At 31.5% G+C, this 21,964-nt stretch overlaps 1 protein-coding gene across 3 annotated transcripts in view; it reads left to right on the top strand.

Annotated features, from left to right (window-relative positions):
- LOC117171163 (regulatory-associated protein of mTOR) overlaps positions 1 to 21,964 on the top strand; it is a 147,485-nt gene that overhangs the window by 106,120 nt on the left and 19,401 nt on the right. For all 3 annotated transcript variants that reach the window (XM_033358222.1, XM_033358220.1, XM_033358219.1), the window contains one exon: positions 1,003 to 1,285. In XM_033358222.1, coding sequence (XP_033214113.1) covers positions 1,003 to 1,285 — 283 coding nt within the window. The remainder of the gene's footprint in view (positions 1 to 1,002; positions 1,286 to 21,964) is intronic.

Raw genomic sequence — 21,964 nt, 5'->3', positions numbered from 1 at the left:
TGGAGAAATATAAAATGTAGATCCAGAAAAAGAATAAAAAAAGACCAAAAAGACTAATTTTCAAGAAATATTCAAATCCGAATCACAGCCAAAAACAGGTATAGGGAATAGATTTTAGATTAATCTAGACTTTACGCACTCCTTATTCGAACGCTCGTTCCGCAATGCCGCTGCGACAAGGGTCGCTGATCGATGTCTAGCAATTTGTCCAGATGGAGAGCTTCACAAAGCCATATTACGTCAACATTCATACAAAAATACAGAAATTGACTCAGACACCCCATACGTAGATCTCTTGGCCCTAATCACATCTACTAAGCAAAGCTCTTCAAGAGGTACCATGATTATCCAAAATCATTCGTTTCAGACGTCTTACTTTTCTCACAATCTTCGCTAATCCATATGTTCGTTATCCATACAGCTTTTCTTTGCTAGCTATGGTATTGTGTTTCAATGGATATTTATATCTTGTCGCTGTAGAGTTTCATTCACACATTCCCACCATACGTTCTTCAGTCTGCCTTTGGGCGCACTACCATTCTTTTTATCTAAATACACTTGGTTTTTCAAACTTTCTCCAACCATTCTCTCAACATGAACAACCCATCTCAGTAAATTTCTTTCATTCTTGTCTATCAATGTTTCCCCTACGCCATGTTCTTTGATAACTCACTCATTACTTACTTCTTAATTAGCGTTTTGCGGAATATATTCCGCAGGAATATTGCATGCTAAACGCCTTTACTCCTATCATTTTCTTAGTATGTCCATGTGTCGCTCTCACACAGCACAGTGGGTGCAAGTACATAAATATATATTCGAATTGTTGCTTTGTCACATGTTTACTTCTGGCAATGGCCCCTATACTGCGGATCATCTTTTTGTATCCTCGTTTATACTATGAAATAGAAAATACACTAAATGCAAATGTAATATGAAATAAGACTTTATAGTTTGGAATGTATTCATTAATCTATGTCCCATAAAATATTTTCATTAAAGGAGCAATGATGGCCATCGGGTGCGGAGACGGTTCCGTACGACTCTTCGACCGAAGACTGCCGTCTCCAGACGCTAAAGTTATAACATGGAGAGAACACAACGCTTGGGTATTGGGAGCATTTCTGAGAAAAAGCAAAGGAGGTTCCACGTCGCTCATCACAGGATCTAACACCGGTGACATCAGATTCTTTGATTTTAGAAAAAACTCATCAGTCCAAACGCTGCAGATATCGCAAAGTATCACTGCCTTTGCTGTACATGATGCCGCCGATATATTTGCAAGGTAAAAATTTTCATTTCCTTTCACAATGGCTTTATCAGGGTTGCTGCTAGTCCGGAAAATAACACTGAACAGGGTGACTAGCGATCCAGGAAAACCGGTCATTTTTGAACCTTGAAAAATACAGGAAAGTGCCGGGAATTCATGAGCAGATCCGGGAAATCTCTGGTCATTAACTTAAATTAGAAATTTTATTTTCGGTATAAAATTATTTTTATTATTATAACATTATAATATTCTATTGCAAAAGAGTGTGACGAGTTGAACGTCATCGATTTATTACCAGCGATTTAGAAGATGGGAATTCTTCGAAAACTAACCAATTATGGCTCAGGCAATAAATTTGTCTACTAATTTCCTCATAAAATTTAAACCATTTTTCACGGCTTTTGCAGTTCAAAAATTCGAACTCTTAAGGCTGGAAATTTTTGTCATTTAAAGTAATTCCATTAAAATTGAACTGCAAATTAATTATGATCAATTTTAAATTAAATGGCAGTACACTAGTGTTCATAGGCACCTCTTGCACGTAATGGGATTTTGTAGAGCTATAAATAGGAATATAAGACTGGCCGCAATTTTAAATATTTTGTCTTGATTTCTCGCATACGTTATCTAAATATTTATCGCTCGGCTTGGACACGGCCGGGGTTTTCGATAAGATGTTTATATTTTGTTGAATAATCAAAAAGGAGAGAACAATAGTGAAAAATTGCAGTGACACTCAGTATTTCTTGTGTGTGGATTCTCCGGGATTCTCGCGAATTTCTCATCGACCCTCGTAAAATTCACAAGGCAGACTCCTTGGAGCGCATTAAATTTAGTCCAGTCAACGGGGAACAAATATCACTCAAAAAAAAAAATTCGTAAAAGTAGCATTTTTTCACATATACGTTGGCAATGGTTTTATAAAGATATTGTAAAAAGTCCCCAAACATACGTGTACAGCAAAGTTCCGATATTCTGAAAAGTGTTAAAGAATAACATGTTTTTTAAAATGACTCGAGAACTATTGATTTTAGGTCGAATATGGTGATGTGAAAAATTTTTCATAATTTGATAGTGCACAAAAAAGGTTCTATCTATTGTGGACTTATTATCAACGGCTGCGCTATGTCATTTGCATGACAAACTATCAGTATAAATGAGCTCAACTTTAGTGTACAATTTGATATGTTTAAGGGAATGCTTTTGAGATGAAACTTCTTGCAAGTGTTCCTCCATTTTCATACAATACATTTTCCAATTTGTAGGTCAGAATAATAATATTTAGGGCCTCTTTTAAAGCTTTAAACAAGTAAATTTCAAAATTTAAGCTATGATATCGGAAGCAGCGGTGATTATGAGTCCTAATGGCAGCAATGGGAGCGGGGAAGAGAACGGTTACCTCTTTCGATGTTATTGAACCCTGCTCCCTTTTCCCGACAATAGGCTTGGCCTTCGGGTGGCCGTGACGTCACTGCAATGCAGGTTCTCAGTGACGAAAATTTCAAAAATAAAAATAAAATTATAAAATAAAACTAATGCAATGCACATTAAGCCATCTTTTTATTTTATGATAAGTATATTCTGCTTGATAATTTGAATAGGAGTAATTACAAACATATCCTAAAGAACGTATAAAAAACCATAATTACGAAAATGAATTTTTAATTTTCAAACGCAGTGAATAAGACAATTAACAATAAATATAACATAATTTTGAAATGTCTATAACTCGGATTAATTTGTACTTTATTCTCTAAGCACTAGAAAATTGTGATGGAATTTACTTCACACGTAGTGGTTAAAAACTTTTCATCTTTTTACATTCTTATTTATGGGTTAAATCTACTATGTCAAGATTCTTTTTGGTAATGTTAACAACATTCTATTGAAGTAGATTGGGAAAATAAGGCCGCACCCACAAAACACGTTTTTTATTATTGCTTGCGATGAGCATGATAACTCCGGGAACGATTGTCTGCAGTTCAAAATTTTATACAAAAAATAGTTGAATTCAGCGAAATAAAAAGGATTTTCAACCAAATAATTTGAATCCTTAACAAACACAGATTAATTTGCAACTAAATAGTTGCGATTTTTATTCATAATAATACAAATAATTTCACTTTATCGAAAATTCCCGAACCCTATTATGTTTTTCCTGACATCCCCTAATTTTCCGGAACCATCAAACCTGTAGCAACTATAATACTTGTACTTTTGGATTTTGAATTGCAGACAATCGTTCCCGGAGTCACCATGCTCATCGCAAGCAATAAGAGAATGTAAAAAGATTAAAAGTTTTTAACCTCTACGTGTGAAGTCAATTCCATCACAATTTTCTAGTGCTTAAGGAATAAAATACAAATCAATCCGAGTTATAGACATTTAAAAATCATATTATATTTATTGTTAATTGTCTTATTCACTGCGTTTGAAAATAAAAAATTCATTTTTGTAATTATGGTTTTTTATAGGTTCTTAAGGATAGGTTTGTAATTACTTTTATTCAAATTATCAAGCAGAATATATTTTTCATAAAATAAAAAGATGGCTTAATGTGCATTGCATTAATTTTATTTTATAATTTTATTCTTATTTTTGAAATTGTCCTCATTGAGAACCTGCATTGCAGTGACGTCACGGCCACCCGAAGGCCAAGTCTATTGTCGGGAAAAGTGAGCAAAAAAATTTCGAAGGGTTCAATATCATTGAAAGAGGTAACCTTTCTCGCCCCCGCTCCCATTGCTGCCATTAGAAGTCATAATCACCGCTGCTTCCGATATCATAGCTTAAATTTTGAAATTTAGTTGCTTAAAGCTTAAAAAGAGACCCTAAATATTATTATTCTGACCTACAAATTGGAAAATGTATTGTATGAAAATGGAGGAACACTTGCAAGGTGTTTTATCTCAAAAGCATCCCCTTAAACATATCAAATTGTACACTGACGTTGAGCTCATTTTATACTGATAGTTTGTCATGTAAATGACTTAGTCTTTTTTTTTTTTTTTGTTAACAGGAACCTGCATTTGCTCCAGTACAAATCGCCTGATATATTTCTGACGTTTTTTCCAGGATATTTAAGATTTTATTTTATTTTTTCAGAAATAAAAGCATTGTGCAGCTAATCCAATTTAATAACGCAGCCGTTGACAATAAACTCACAAGAGATAGCACCTTTTTTGTGCCTTATAAAATTATGAACATTTTTTCGCATCACCATATTCGACCTAAAATCAACTGTTCTCGAGTAATTTTAAAAAACATGTTATTGTTTAACACTTTCCAGAATTTCGGAACTTTGCCGTACACATATGTTTGGGGACTTTTTACAATATCTTTATAAAGCCATTGCCAACGTATCTGTGAAAAAATGCTACTTTTACGAATTTTTGTCTCAAATCCTTCATTGACTGGACTAATTGCTTGTAACGAATGACCATTTCATTTTTATGAGATGCAGACCAATTACAAAAACTGAAATTAAGAAGGTGTGGCAAAAGTTTACCCTTTGCCGAAAACTTGACACCTACTCCCTCTATCTCAGTGGTCAGCAAACTTTTTGCTTAATTTTCAGGTATGGTCAGGCTCCACCCGACTTAATTTTTTCTACTAATTTTTGGTCTATTCATGTGCCTTAGTGTGATTGAGCTCACTTCAGCAAGGGTCTTTTGTCCACAGGCATGTCAAAGTAATGAAATTTTTCAACATTTAATTTTTCAACTAGCGATTTGAAAATAGCATTATCAGCACCTACGACTTTTTCCGATTCCAATGATATATTACTTGCCTAGAAAAGTTAAAAATTTGAAGGAGTTTAATATCAAGAAACATCAGCTTTACACTCGATTTAATACTAAATACTTCTCAAATTTTCAACCATTGTAGACAAATTACATGTCTTTGGAAAGGGGTGGTCTGGCCAAGCTCGCAGGCACTGCCCTGAAAGTAGGTCGTAGGGCAGCCAGGGCAGGCTACCCTACCGTGGGCAAGAGCGTGCCGACCACTGCTCTATGTTAATAATAAGTATTCCATTAAAAACTACTGTTTAAGAAGTCTTTTTAACTTCGAATAATAAGCCTTACTAAATTAATTAACAGTTTGTTAGTTAATCTTGTAAAAAAAGTTTACTAGCGCAGTTAGTAAGCGACTTCGCTCGATAAAAATTATCATTTTCATTTTGTGCATTTGAATTTCAAATCGAGGGGCTATTCATGTTAGTCTCTGATAGTGAGACTACAAAGTACTTCCCGATTTCTAGAAAGACTACTGAGACTACTCTAGCTAGCGAATACCGTAGTGACGACGCAACATGAATAAGTGAGAGTGAGAAAGACCGTTCTAATTTATTCGTTTTAATTATTTATTACCCAGCATTAACACAGAAGTTAATAATATTATGAAATTTTTTTACCTAATTACATTAACCATATATGAGTATTAATTTTATTTCAGTTAAATTTTCATCACCAAAATATGATGGTTCAACAAAAAAATTTGACTTTAAACCAAATAGTTGAATTGTATATAAAAGTAAATGAGTTATCCAACTAAAAAGACGAAATTTCAACAAAGCACGTTCAATTTTTAATAAAAAGGATAACTTTTTTCTACGAAAAAAGATAGCATTTCACAAAATAATAATTGAATTTTCAACCAAATATTAGACTTTCTACCCAATAATAATACAAAGAATATAATAATTCTATTTTGAAATTTTGAAAGCCAGGAAGACGAAAAAAACTGTTGAATATTAAACATAAAAGATCATTTTTAAATAACTTTTTAATACAAAAAAATGAATCGCTCATCCAAAAGGAAGAATTTTCTATTGATAACAGTTTAATTTCTGACAAAAAGTAATTTTTTGAACGAAGTAGTCCAGTTTTTAACTGGCAAAGATGAATTTTCGACAAAAAATGTCATTACTCCATATGAAAGATGTCTGTTATCGAAGAAAAAGAATTTTCTATGCAAAATCACGAATTTTTGACGAAAAAAATTATTTTTTTTTTTACAAAATAGTTTAACTTTCAAAATGCAAAGATAAATTTTTAACCAAATGTTCAAATTTACTGAAGAAGAAACTTTAAACAAAAAACAAACAGTTAAATTTTCAAGCCAAAACAGACGAATTTTTTTCGCAGACAGTTCAATTTTCAACAAAAAAATTCATTTTTTAATGATAAACATAACTTTTTAACCAAAATAGTTGAATCTGCAATCCAAAACGACGAATCTTCTATTGAAAACAGTTTAATTTTCAACGAAAATTATGAAGTTTAACAAAATAGTTGAATTTTGAACATGCAAAGATCAGTTTTCCACCAAATGTACGAATTTTTGAACAAAAAACGGTTAGACTTTAACTAAAATCCAAACAGTTGAACTTTAAAACTAAAAAGACTACTCTTTTTCAACGACAGTTGAATTTTCATTTAAAAAATAAATTTCTAAACAAGAAAGACAAATTTTAAATCCAAAAGGACGAATCTTTTTTAAATAAGTTAACTTTCGATGAAAAAGATCATTTTTCTAACAAAATAGTATAATTTTTAACTCGCAAAGATGAATTTTAAACAAAAAATTCAATAATAATTAGGAAAGATATGTTTGCTACCAAAAAAAAAAGAATTTCGAATGCAAAATGACGAATTTTCTCCAAAAAAATATGACTTATTTAACAAAATGGTTGAACTTTTAACGTGCAAAGGTGAATTTTCAAGCCAAAAAGACGTATCATTTTCTTGGACAGTTCAATATTCAAGAATAAAGTTCATTTTTAAAATATAAAGATGGCCTTCTGACCAAAAAAGATGAATTTTCAATCCAGAAGGACGAATTTTCTATTCAAAACAATTTGATTCCCCACGAAAAAAAACCGAATTTTAAAGATAAGAAGTGTGACATTTTGACAAAAAAAATTATTAATTTTCAATCCAACAGGAAGAATTTTCTATTCAAAACAGTTGGATTTCTGACGAAAAAAGATTAATTTTAACAAAAAGTTCATTTCTAAATGAGAAAGATGAATTTTTAATCCAAAAGGTCAAAAATATGTTTTATTATAATTATTTAACATAAGCTATTGAACCGAAAGTTATAATTGCATCCAACTGGATCAGATCACAAATATCGAGACAAATAGTGCGGATGATACTGCGAATGAAACAGAACGAAAATCAAGACGAAGTTGTTTTGCGCATAATTAGAGCAGAAACTTTCGTACGAGTTCCACCGACTTGCCGCCAAGTACGGGAGAATCCTCGAAGACTACCAAAGACTAATCAAGACGTCTACTGACGACTTGCGACGACTATAGAGACGACTTTAGGATTTCCGATAAGTTAGTTGACGGTCGTCATGAGAATTCTTCAGTGAATAGCCCTCATTTCATATAATCAACATTGAGACAAGATTAAGATCTTCATATTTGATTTAAAAAATTGAGGTCAAAATTGTGAGTTGATTTTATTACGCTTGGCACGAGAACGAAGATTTCGGAACCCTTTCTCTTAAAGCATAGATCTCGAAGTTTCAGACATTGGGCCTCGCCCTTTTTTTCCCAGGTCTCGAATTCTATGCTTTTAGAATTTTAGATCACAGAGATTCAGACTTTAAATCACGTAAAAATTGTAGCTCTAAACTCACGCACTTCCGTTAATTAATCTCTTTAAATTGTTCTCCGTGAATAAACGGACAACATTATTACAATTTATGTTTTTTACATGTGTAACAGTATCCTTGAATTTTAGATTTTCACACCTTTCTGTATGGTAAATATCACTTTGCGACTTACCAAGTTCGAATCCAGGTTTTGGGGAAATATTTGAAAAGAAACACCGCATTTTGGTAATTACTCGACTTACTTTTATTGCAGGTAGGCCTTCAATCATTATATAATTTTCACATACTTTGAATAAATAATTTTTTCACTGCATTCAATTAATTAAGAAATCACTTTAAGTGAAAAGGAAGGCAATGTTTGAAAATTTAAAGAAAACCGCATATTTCTGGCATCAAACCATTTGAATTTTATATATATTTATTGATAAAAAGTGTAAAATATTTGAAAATAATAGTATTTTCTACAATTATTCTAAGAGAATATGATAAAAAATAATAATTGATATTTAAACAGTTATTTTTGTTAAAATTAATTAAGTATAAACTCACTATTATTGAATATGGAACAAAAAGTGCAACATTTTTGAGTATACAGCTATTTACGGACTTCAATATCAGTGAAAATTGCTAAGAGCAATAATAAATTGTTTCCACAATTTATGTCAACACATAATTAACAGTGTAAAGTAGTAAGTTATGTATTAGAAAAAAATGTACAAAAAACTCTTAATTTCTTATGGTAAATGAGTGTTGTACTTCATGGAGCTTGTGTCACCTCTAAACATCATTTTTTCAAAAACCGAAGAACCAAAGGTATGTGTATGTGTAAATATACAAAGGTGTGAAAATCTGCGATTGAAGGATGCTGTTACCTGTTTCAAAAACATAAATTGTAATAGTTTCGTCCATTATGATATGAATAAAATATTTACCACTCATATCTTTAACCTCAATTTGTGTTTGAATTATATATGTACATTTTAATCTTATCTCAATGTTCATTATTTGAAATTCAAGTACACAAAATGAAAATGATCATTTTTATCGGACGAAGTCGTTTCGTAATTGCTTTAGTAAGCTTTTTTCACAACGTTAACTAGAAAACTGGTAATTCATTTAGTAAGGCTTATTATTCAAAGTTAAGTAATAAGACTTCTTAATCAGTTTATTTAATTGAATACTTATTATTAAGATTGAAAGAGTAGTAAACAGGAAATTAATCAACTAAAATTGTTCACCCCAAGAAGATGTCCAATTTTGTTATTAATCACATTTTTATCTGACCCGTAGTTTCTGATTAATTCGTAAAAAACAGCATTAAAAATAACACAATAAAATTTTGACTCGGAAACTCGATCAATTTATCCTTATAACTTTTTTCGATAAAAAGAACGTTACTGTTTAAAAGCCCTACAAGATTATCGTAACTACTTTTTGAATTCTTTCGAAACATCGAAAGTCCAATATTGCTCGCGCAAAAATAATGAAAACTCGAAAATTCTACTTGGCGGTAAAACTGCCCAAGATACTTAAGAGAAAATGAGTCAGGTACAATTTTGCACCATTAAAATATGTACAAGACAAAAGTTGTTCATAAAAGACAGCTACATATATTTTATTGATTATATTTTGATAGGGTGCGCAGTTATTGTTTGAATCGTAAAAAACATTAAAAATAAAAAATGTGAAATTTTTGGAGAAACGACACAATCGATGAATAGCATGTATCGACAAAAGTTGCTCTTACAAAAGCAGTGAAGACACATAAAAATTTGTTATGAATAATTTTCGGATAGGACGCGTAGTTGTTGATTTATTCGTGAAAACTAACATTCAACATTAAAATTCAATTTTTTTTTAATTTCCCGAGAGCTAAAATAAAAATTTTACAAGTGTGAATAAAGCGCTCAGAAAATGAGAATAAAATGGACAGCGGTTTTTCCAGTATAAATTGTCATACATTGAAAAGATAATATGAAAATTATTAAAGATTGGCGGCCTATCTGCAATAAAAGTAAGTGGAGTCATTACCAGAATGCGGTTTTTATTTTCAAATATTTTTCCAAAACCTGGATTGGAACTTGGAAACTCGCGAAGTGATATTTACCGAACACAAAGGTGTGAAAATCTTCAATTCAAGGATGCTGTTACACATGTAAAAAACATAAATTGTTATAATTTTATCCCTTTGTACACGAAAAAAAATGTTAAGAGATTAATTCACGGAAGCGCGTGAGTTTAGAGCTACAATTTTTACGTGATTTAATGCCTCGGACACTGTGATCTAAAAGCAAAGAATTCGAGACCTGACAATAAAGGGACGTGGCCTAATGCTTGTCACTTCGAGATTTATGCTTTCAGAGCAAGGGTTCCGAGATCTTTTTTCAATTTCTTAAAATTTTATGAATAAACTAATTCTGCTAATTAAAGTTGAATCCAGTCATACCTTCTTAATTTAAGTTTTTGTAACTGGTCTGCATCTCATAACAATGAAAGGGTCATTCGTTACGAGCAATTCGATACGCTTCGGGGAGCCTGCCTCGTGAGTTTTACGAGGGTCGATGAGAGATCCGCGAGAATCCCGGAGAATCGACATACAAGAAACACTGTGTGTCATTGCAATTTTTCACTATTGTTCTCTCCTTTTTGATTATTCAACAAAATATAAACATTTTATCAAAAACCCCGGCCATGTCCAAGCCGAGCGATAAATATTTAGATGACGTATGCAAGAAATCAGACAAAAATATTTAAAATTGCAGCCAGAATCTTACATTTCATTTATAACTCTAATAAATCCCCTCAAGGCGCTCCAAGTGGCTGTCAAATTTGCTACTGCCAAACTATGTCTAAATGGTTGAATTGTTGAACGCCATATTTTAACCGCATAATTTGAAGGCAATTATACCGGTCGATTCATCTAGCTTTTTCCCGAAAATGTTATTTTTGTTGTTGTTTTTTGTAATTGAAAATGGAGTGTATTTTCTCGCTTAAAAATGGCGCGAGAAATACAGTACACGGTAGTATATGGGTGGCGATGGGAAAGAGCGGAAAGCAGAGGGCTCGACCGTATTCCCAAGTTACTCACTGTTAATTTATCATTTGGCGATTTACCAAAAGAAATGTATTAGCAACGAAAGGTTTTTGAACTGTGAAACGTAAAGGAAACAAAATTTGTAACTTAACATTTTCAAAAATTTGAGGATATTGAATTTTAAACATTTACAGTTTGAAGTAGTACAAATGTTCTGCGTGTAGGCAAACACAAATCAATAATGTAATAAAAAAATTAAATTGTTATTCAGAAATTAGTGAACAAAAGTTAGATCTACGTTGTTTGATACATTTAAATATGCTTAACTAATATTTTTAGAAGATAAAAAAAAATATTATTCACTAAAAATTGGAAGAAGTCAAATATCAATTTTATTTTATTTTTTTATTGCGTGGTTTAAATAGTGGTCCAAAAATGCATTGCACTTTTTTTTGGATTCTAGAGGTGAAGTCACCCATGTCCCCAAAGTTTCCATTTCCGGAGGAATGCATCCGTAAATTTTTTCCGAAATTTAAATATTAACATGTGCAACCGGGCACTTCAAAATCCCATTTGATTAACATGAGGAAATTTTGGATGTAGGGAAACTTGAACTCATGCTCCAGGGTTTTATCTAAACGTGCCAAGTTTTGTAGGGATTGAAGAGGAAGTTTAATCAATTTCTGTCGTCGTTTTAAAAAATAATCGTATTTTCTGATAGAAATGTAATAGTTGGTATTTGATTCCAGCATTACATTTTGTTTAAAACATTATATAATTATTTTCTATTTACAAAATTTTTTAAAATTGAGCCAGAGATGTCCACATTTTTCTGAAATTGGTGTCTTAAACTACTTTTTGTTGACTAATTACAATAATTTTGATACACTTTTTCTAATTTTTAACAAATCTCCATTTTTTTAAACAATTTTTATTTGCTCAAGCATTTTTTTCCATAACTACAAAAAAAAAAATAAAATAGAATACAATTATTTTTCTAACTGTATAGTGTATATAAAAATGTATTAACAATTTTTTAATCGTTTGTACAAATATAATTTATTTAAACAATTTTTTTTCAACAATATTTTTGAAATCGTATTTTCTGAATTAGGAATAGTATAAATATTACTTTTTTTTAACTGTGTATGGATGGTTTACATCTTTTTCGGTGCACTATTGAGTAAATCATAAAAATGTTAATTTTGAAGTTGACGAACAAATTGAAAGTTACGAAAGTATTAAACATCTGGAACCAAAAAGCATGAAACAATTATTGGACAAGGAAATTCAGCACGACATCACGGCGATGTCACGTGACTATTTTTCACGAATAGAATCTCGAAATCTCTCCTTCAAGAAAACGCAACAGAATGAATGAAGAACGACCATTACCTGCGAGGCTTAACAATTGCAGATCCTGAAACAGAAAGGGCACTTAAACTCATTCCGCCGACTAAGTATTGTCTTCATATTGACTCAGTATTGTGGCTATGTTCGTTCGAGCTGGACAATACTTAGCCGGCGGAATGAGTTAATGTGCCCTTTCTGTTTCGGGCCCCTTTAATTGTTAAACATTTAACAGTAGTGAATGATACTGTTGAAAGAGTTATTAAATTAGTTATTAAATTAATATGAGGTTCAATATATTTAACTGCTATAAAGGAAATAATAAAATTGATATTTGACGTCTTCCAATTTTTAGTGAACAATATTTTGTTTTTATCTTCTCCTAAAAATATTAGCAAAGTGTATTTAAATGTGGCAAAGAAAGTAGATCTAACTTTTGTTCACTAATTTCTAAATAACAATTTCATTTTTTTGTTGCTAATTACGTTAATAATCTTTTGTTTCGACGCGGAACATTTGTACAACTTGAAACTGTAAATGTTAAAAATTCAACATCTTCAAAATTTTGAAAAAGTTAAATTACAAATTTTTTGATGTTAATTTTTTTGTCCACTGGTCTAAATCAATATTAATTAAAATATTGATAATCTTAAGATTTTGAAAAAAGTCTCTTATCTCCACTGGGACCTGAACCGAGGACCTTCAGATTTCCCAGGGTCTGAGAGCGACATGCGTGAAAAGCGTGAAATCCGCTCCTCGCCAGATCTTCTCCCGTTTATATTTTCCAGGGACTAGGAGCGAAGCGTCGTTCGCCCCTTTTTCTTCTCGAGCCAAAGAGTCTTGGAAGGCAGATCAACCTCTTTTCTCCGCAGTCCTCGAGTAGAGTGACTTAACTTGGTGTCACGAGTTCGGTTGTGGGGAGAAGACAAGTGATCTCGGGGAGTCTCCTATCGGAATGGTTGAGCAACTTGTGGCCAGCTGTGGTGCTCGGCTCTGCTTACGCGAAGGAAAGGGAAACAGGGTGAACCTCGAAGCCTTGCAATGCGCAACGCGAAACTTAAAGGCACGCTTCTTGGTTGCCGAGAGAACTCGCAGCGAGACTGAACGCTACTCGAATCCTCTGCATGAAGAATCTCGCCGCGCGCTTCGCGAGCCTTGCCGAGAACAGGCTTAGCTAGGGGCGGAGTTTGGGCCCCCGAAACTAAGTTTTTTCATTATTCAATTAACTTTTCCCCTACTCTTTGCCTATACATAAATCCGAAGCCCCCGTCGGAAAGAAATCGAAGCCCCTCCCCAAAAAAATCCTGGCTATGTCGCTGGCCGAGGAAATTGTACAATAATTTGTTCAAACATTTTATTCCAAGTTACCAGTATCTCTGTACTCACATGGAATTATGAAGAACGTCCATCATTAAAGAAAATTTAATAATTTTCTATTAAATCCTTTCATTTTTAAATAATATATCCTTCACTTCTGAACAAGCATTTCAACTTTCTACCAAATTAGTTTAATTTTAAACCAAAAATATAAATTACTAACACAAAAGTAAATCAAAATTCAATAAATTTAAATTAGATTAAAATCCAAACTAAAACTCCTATTTAACGTCCAATAATCAAATTGATGCAAACTCCTGTTAAAAAAATTAAAAAACCAGAATCCAAGGACCAAATTTGGACAGCAACGAACAAACAAAAACAAAAAATCCTATTGTAATCTGAAAATAAAACAAAAAATTTCAGACAAAAATAAAAAAGAGGAAAGAAAATGAAAAGGCAGCGTAACACATCCCCTTCCTTCTCTTTTTTTCCTTTCAATGTTATTTTATTGTTATTTGATGATAATAAAAATAAAAAAGACGAAAAAAAGAGAAGGAATGGGATGTGGTTGTCTGCCTTCTCATTTTTCCTTCCTCTTTTTTATTTTGCCTAAATTTTTTTTATTGGTTTTTTCAGATCACAATAGGATTTTTTATTTTTTTCTGTTCGTTGTTGTCCAAATTTAGTCCTTGGATTCTTGTTTTTTAACAGGAGTTTGCATCAAAAAAGTTAATTTTAATCCGACAAAAGCGAATTTTGCAACAAAACAATTACATTTACAAGCAAAGTGATGATTCTTTAATGAAGAAGATTTATTTTCTAGAAACAAATTAGTTTAATTTTTCATATAATTCAGTTGTGAACGTTCATGTGAATGGAATAAAAAAATGATTTTTCTAATTTTTATTTTCCTAAAATCAATTAGAAGGCCAAAAAATAATATTTTGCCGGCAAGGATTGTCGAATATAAATGTTTTTAAACAGTTACCTGCCCTTAGACATCACCCTTTATTCAAACCTACCTAAACTAAACTCGTAAAAACCACCATTACTATATCCACACCTGAAATGTCAACAATTACCAGTTTGATTGTCGATATTTGAAAATATACAAACATAAAAAATCCACTTCTTTTGTCCTACGAATGCTGGATTCAGTGAGAATGTTTGGCAGGACCCCTAAAAACCACCCTTACCATATTTACACCTACAATGTTTAAAATTACAAGTTTGATTGTCGATATTTAAAAATATAAAAACATCAAAAATCCTCTTTTTACATTCTCATTCATACTGTGAAGGTATTAGTTTTATGCGAAAAATGACTTTCGCGAATTTAATCAAATGTCCACGTGCGCTAAACAGCCATTTCTGATAACAATTCAAAAGTTTAAGCTTTTCCAAAATATTTGAGACAGCTTTTTTTAAAAATTCAAAATTCTATGGACAGTTATTTATAGCACACAAAAATATGTACAATTTATCCCTATGGCTTGTTCAGATCAAATCAAAATTACAGAAGTTATAGGATTTTCAAAATCTAAAAAACCAAACGAAAATGGACATTTGAAGTAAAAAAAGCGTGATATGAAAAAACGTGAAAAAGAGAAAAACGTTATTTTTCCAAGGTTCTACATTATTCTTTTATTAGCTCTTTGAATTTTGCTTTAAAAAATCGGAAATTCAAATGTTGATCACAAAAAAAATTAATTGCATTCTCATCCATAATGACAAGGTAATAGTTTTATGCGAAAAATGACTTTCGCGAATTTCATCCAATCTCGATGTTTTGAGGCCGCCTGGTCAGAAAAATAAGTTTTTACGTCGGTGTCTGTCTGTCCGGCGTGATCGTTGTTGATACAATTTTAGATAAAAACTATACATTATATTATATTATACATTGTAATGATATCAATTTATTGGAATGTTACATGTTTTAGCTTAGCTAAGAATATAATTAAATGCAAAATAAGAAACGAGTATTAAAGTAAACACGATAAATACAATTTACACTTTATTTTGGAATGTCTTAATAAGCTATCCCAGGCAGACTTACATAAAAATTTATTATATTTGATATAAAAGTATTGAGCATAATGAAGAAAAGTTTTTTTGTGTGGACAAAATGGAGTTGGTTTTCACGAATCGAACAAAATATAAGAAAAGTTACTTTTCTCTTCTCTTCACCCGAGTCGAAATTTAGGCCCTACTTTGAAGCCGTATCTCCTACCTTCGTAGGGGTTGGAATCTGTAAAGTAGGTTCTAAATAAGCCGAAATCGGCCGTTTTTCTACGTTTAGCGTCAAAGTAGGGTATGTATTTAAAATAAATTAAACCCTCTTTAAAAGCTCAAACTACTACTTTAGGACTTGTGGTATCAAATCATTCTCTCTATAAGCTCACATCAATATGGATGAATATAAACAAGTTTTGTTATTTATCAGAAAAAAAAAAATAATATCAAGTGATATAAATGTCAAGGATATTCGCAGTTATTTTTTTATACATATTGTTAATAAAATTTGTTAATTATGAGTCTAAAGCGTAGTGCACTGAAAAATCCACAAGTACTAAGAAACGAACCCGAGATCGCACGCACGCATTGAGTATTTACTAACCGATTCAGCTATAAGGGAACGCGTTAGAATGTCTTTTCCGACATCTACACGATTCCGAATCAATCCCAGTCTGCGGTATTGGTTTTGTATCGTGTGTCGATTTTAGCTCGACTCTACTTTGGATCGGGAAGTCGATATATCGGCTCGGGATCGGGTCGGGTTTTCGATTTTCTTTCGACAAATGTGCTCTTCTCACTTGAACCTAGCGGAGAGGGAAATTCGTCAATGGGTTGACGTCCCTCCTTCCCCCTGACTCCAGCAAGCCCTGGTTAAACCGGTTATGGCTAGAGTGAAAATCCTGAAGTATATTTTCCCGGTAGATAGTGGAAGATTTGTACTTTGGCTTAGAATTAAATAATTTAAAACATGGAAATGCTATTATGCAGGTTATAGAAACTACTTTCAATTTTCATTCAATTTATAAATGATTTTAATGAAAAATAATATATTTTTTAGTATGTAGCAATATTGCACTGTTTATTTAAAAGCAGCAAATATAAATCAGATATTGTTAAATGAACAATTTACAGCTGAATTGTAGTAAAACTAGTTGAACTAGTTGAACAAAACAAGAAAAATGTTGACTAACAAACGATATTGTTGGAAAACTCTTAAATTTTCAACCAAGAAAGATGAATCAATCCAAAATACTAATTTTTAACAAAATAGTGAAGTTTTATATTAATTATATGAATTTTTAAGAAATTAGTTATACTTTCCTTTCTACAGTTGCATTTACAAACCAAATATGTAGGATAAATTCTTAATAAAAACTTCAATAGCTTAATTTTCAATAAAAAATGGAATGGTTAAATTGAGACTTAAAAAAGTATTATTTAACCTAAAAAAAGAGTTTTTAACAAAATATTTAAGCCCCTCAATCAATCAACTGAAATTTTAACCAAGTAGTACAACATTTAATAAAGTACTTTAATTTTATACGTAAGAAGTTAAGAAGACTCATTTTTCACCAAATACATGAATTTTTAGACAAAGAGGTAAATATTCAATCAAGAATATGAGTTTCCTACCAGAAATGAAACATTTATAAAGTTAAATTCGTAACGAATATTTATTCGCAAATTTAAAAAGTTCAATATGTTGTTAGAAACATTATTATTTGACTCAAACACACAAATCATGAAGAGAGCAGTTTCAATTTTCAACCGAAAAAATTAATTTTTATTCAATTATGTAGTTAAATTTTAAACTGAAATAGATAAATTTGCAACTAGAAACCTGCAGTTAACTTTTCATTGGAGAAATTCATTATGAAATGATAAAACGTGTTTTCAAGAATGTAGTTAAATTTTTAACCAAAAAGTTAATTTCTAAACCAAAGTAGTTGAAATTTCCAACACTAACTTTTGCCTTCAATAATGACATTTTAACGTGAATACTTGAATTTTCAGTTATAAAACACATTTCCACCTTAAATAAACGGGTTTTCAACCAAATAGTTACATGTTTTATCAATATTAATATTATTTATAAGAATTATTTTGAGAGAATAATTCACTGATTATTGTTCTCTTATCTTTGTTTTCTACAAAAATTGCATTTTTATCAACAAACGATACTTTAATTCCCAGGGAAAAAATTATTTCTTATTTAAAAAAAAACTAAAAACCCGAGTTTTCAGCAGCATAGTTCATCTTCCAACCCAACTTCTGTCAACTAAACTCCAGAATTTTCAATCAAAAAAATGAATTTCCAACCTAGTATTTGTATTTTTAATGTAACTGAAAAAGATATATTTTGAATTAAAAACGGAATAGTTGAAATTTCAGTTTTAAAAATTAATTTACGACTACACAAGTACATTCAAGTAGTTCCATTCTCTTAAATGTTCTATTCATACACATTTATTTTATTGTATAGTGCGTGTAATTGCTCTAGCGTTTAAATGAAACAATTCTCAATGAGAGGTGTATTGAACTTTCATTTTAAACGCTTAAAATTGAAAACTGTTCTACTCTCAATATGTTTATATAATTTGTTCTTAAAATTAACAAATGCTAATGCATAACTAAATTTGTTGAATATAATTTGACCAAGATCAGATGAAAAAACCATTTATTTCCGCTTGAAAACGCCGAAAATATGCTTTTGTTTATTTAATTAGTTTGTCAAATTAACAAATGTTAGTGCATGACTAAATTTGTTAAATATAATTTAAGCAAGATCAGATAAAAAAAAACGATTTATTTTTGCTTGAGAACGCCGAAAATACGCATTTGTTTTTATAATTTGTTTTTAAAATTAACAAATGTTAGTGCAGGACTAAATTTGTTTGAAAAAAGTAATATCTTGTAGCAAATGTAACCATTGCGGCACCTAATAGGAAAAATGTAAAGTTTTCAATTGACTGAAATTGTGTTAAAATTGGAAAAATTTATTCATGAAGGACCGCTCTGTCGCTCTCTCTATCTCTTTCTCTGCAAACTATTGATCATTAATGATTTATTTCAAAAAATATTAAACCCCAAAAAACAGTTTCTTGAAAAACGGAAAATTTTGTAACACTTTTCGTTGAAGCAAATTAATTTTTAACCCAAAAACCAGTATTTTTATAAAGTAGTTAATCTTTTAACCCCAGACGTGGATTGTGTACTAAAGAAACAATTTCCTAAAAAATATTAACATATGTTCTACAAGAAGGTTAATTTTCCAAGAAATACTAAATTTTTGGACAAAAAAGAAGAATGATCAGCTGGATTAAAAAAATGTTTACTTTAAAAAAAAATTAACTATCATCAAATTAATTTTTAACACAATAGATTAATTTTTAGCCAAATAGTTCAAATATCAAATAAAAAGTCGAATATTAAGCCAAATAATTGAATTTTAAACCAAATATTTTCAAGAAAATAGTTAATTTTTTTAAATAAAATAGGTGTATTTTGAACTGACATAATTAAGTTTCCAGTAAAAAAATTTTTTTGTACTAAATAGTTTAATTTTGAAGAAGCAAAAAACTATGAGTTATTATTATTTCTTATCTTCAATCAGCCGGAAAGGGAGGTAGTTTTGAAGTCTGGTTTTGTAATTGTGAATCTTTTTCATGCTCATTTAGCATAGAATTATTCATGAAAAAATATATTTCTGTTCAGTCTTAAATGAAAAGTAATAACATTTCAAAACGAAGAGATGAAATTTGAACTGGCTAAATTTATAAATCACTTGAAAATATAATTTAAGAAGAAAAAAAAGAGTTTTCAACTATAGATGAATTTTTGAAAAAAGTATATGATATTTCAATAAAGTATATAAACAGATTAATCACGGATCATATGTAAAATGAAAATTTAAAAGTAAAGTTCAAGTAAAGCGCACAAATGATGTGACGTATTTAACTATATAGCGTGTGACGCAGTGCCATCTAATGAAATGTATATTCTGCTTAATGACGGATCCAGGGGAGGTTTTTAGAAACCCGTCACCAACACCACGAAATATTTTTCTGGGTTCGCCCCTGATTCTGCTATATGAACGCCCCGAAAAAAGAAACTCTCCTCCTCCTCGTTATAGTTCAGCCTATGGATCTGGGGAACGGCTTAGTTACCGAAAAACGTATCTATGATACGAGTAGGCGCTCGCTAGTGATGAATTCGTCATGATTTCTGCCTGCAGTCCGGATTGCCGAGCTTCGCCGCGTTCGCGCGTTCACGAAGAATCTCGCAATGGCTATGTCGAGTTTCCCGGTGGTCTCTCGGCCACTCAGTCTCCGTTCTCGCGAAGCTGGCGAAGCTCGCATCGAGGACCCTCGCTCGTAACGCTGAGAAAATATAAACAGGAGAAGAGATGGCGAGGAGCGGATTTTACACTCTTCACGCATGTCGCTCGCAGTCCCTGATATTTTCTCAGCGTTATTAGCGAGAATGCTCGATGCGAGCTTCGCCAGCTTTGCAAGAACGGAGACTTAGTGGCCGAGAGACCACCGGGAAACTCGACGTTGCCAGATGCGAGCTTCTTCGTGAACGTGCGAACGCGGCGAAGCTCGCCGATCCGGACTGCAGGCACAAATCATGTCGAATTCGTCACTAGCGAGCGCCTACTCGTATCATAGATACGTTATTCGGTATCTAAACCGTTCCCCAGATCCGTAGGCTGAATTATGACGAGGAGGAGAAGAGTATCTTTGTTCGGGGCGCTCACATAGCAGAATCAGGGGCGGACCCAGAAAAATATTTCGGGGGTGGGGGACGGGTTTCTAAGAACCTCCCCTGGATCCACCACTAAGCAGAATATACATTTCATCAGATGGCAGTGCATGACACACTATATAGTTCAATACGTCACATTATTTGTACGCTTTACTTGAACTTTACTTTTAAATTTTTATTTTACATATGATCTGTAATGCATCTATTTATATATTTTGTTGAAAATTCATATACTTTTTTCAAAAATTCATATCTTCGGTTCGAAATATTATTACTTTTCATTTAAGACTGAACAGAAATATATTTTTTCATGAATAATTCTATGCTAAATGAGCATGAAAAAGATTCACAATTACAAACCCAGACTTCAAAACTACCTCCTTTCCGGCCGATTGGAGATAAGAAATAATAATTGGAGAAAAGATAGATTAAAAAGTCAACCAAATTCTTTCAAATTCATAGTTTTTGTCTTGAAAATTAAACTATTTAGTTAAAAATAAATTTTTTATTGGAAACTTATTTATGTCAGTTTAAAATACACATACTTTATAAAAAAAAAACTATTTTCTTGAAAATATTTGGTTTAAAATTCAATTATTTGGCTTAATATTCGACTTTTTATTTCATATTTGAACTATTTGGCTAAAAATTAATCTATTGTGTTAAAAAATAATTTGTTTGATAACAATTAATTTTTTAAAGTAAACATTTTATTAATTCAGCTGATCATTCTTCTTTTTTGTCCAAAAATTTAGTATTTCTTAGGAAATTAACGTTCTTGTAGAAAATATGTTAATATTTTTTAGGAAATTGTTTCTTTAGTACACAATTCACGCCTGGGGTTAAAAGATTACCTACATTATAAAAATACTGGTTTTTGCGTTAAAAATTAATTGCTTCAACGAAAAATGCTACAAAATTTTCCGTTTTTTTTCAAGAAACTGTTTTTTGGGGTTTAATATTTTTTTAAATAAATCATTAATGATCAATAGTTTGCAGAGAAAGAGACAGAGAGAAAGAGAGAACGGTCCTTCATGAATAAATTTTTCCAATTTTAATATAATTTCAGTCAATTGAAAACTTTACATTTTTCCTATCAGGTGCCGCAATGATTACATTTGCTACAAGATATTACTTTTTTACTCAGTGAAAGCAGTCGAATAGTCTCTTTCAAGAATTGCAAAGTGCCAACGGTGCAATTAGGAACGGTGTAATGTATAACCTTTGTCATTCTTTATTATATTGGGGGTTGAAAAGGACGGTGTTCCGGAAGTTATAAGGGAATAAAATTTTTTTTAGTACCTTAGGACATCAGATGGAAAAATTATGACGCCATAATATTTTTGGTATGGAATTTAGGGAATTTTTTGAAAAATTTTTACAATTTTTATAATCTTAGATTCCGAAAGAGATGAGGTAATAAAGCTTTTTTTAGTATCTTTGGACATCAACTGAAATACTAAATTTTATCATCCACACGAACATTTTGGGTATAGAAGTTTTGTCATTTTGTATGATTTTTTAGATTTTTAGGGGTAGGATTGGAGTGTGTTCCGAATGTGCTGGGGGGGGGGGGGGGG

Source organism: Belonocnema kinseyi, chromosome 4 (genome assembly GCF_010883055.1).
Source record: "Belonocnema kinseyi isolate 2016_QV_RU_SX_M_011 chromosome 4, B_treatae_v1, whole genome shotgun sequence".
Classification (NCBI taxonomy): Eukaryota; Metazoa; Arthropoda; class Insecta; order Hymenoptera; family Cynipidae; genus Belonocnema; species Belonocnema kinseyi.
This window is presented reverse-complemented; position numbering and strand designations above follow the sequence as displayed.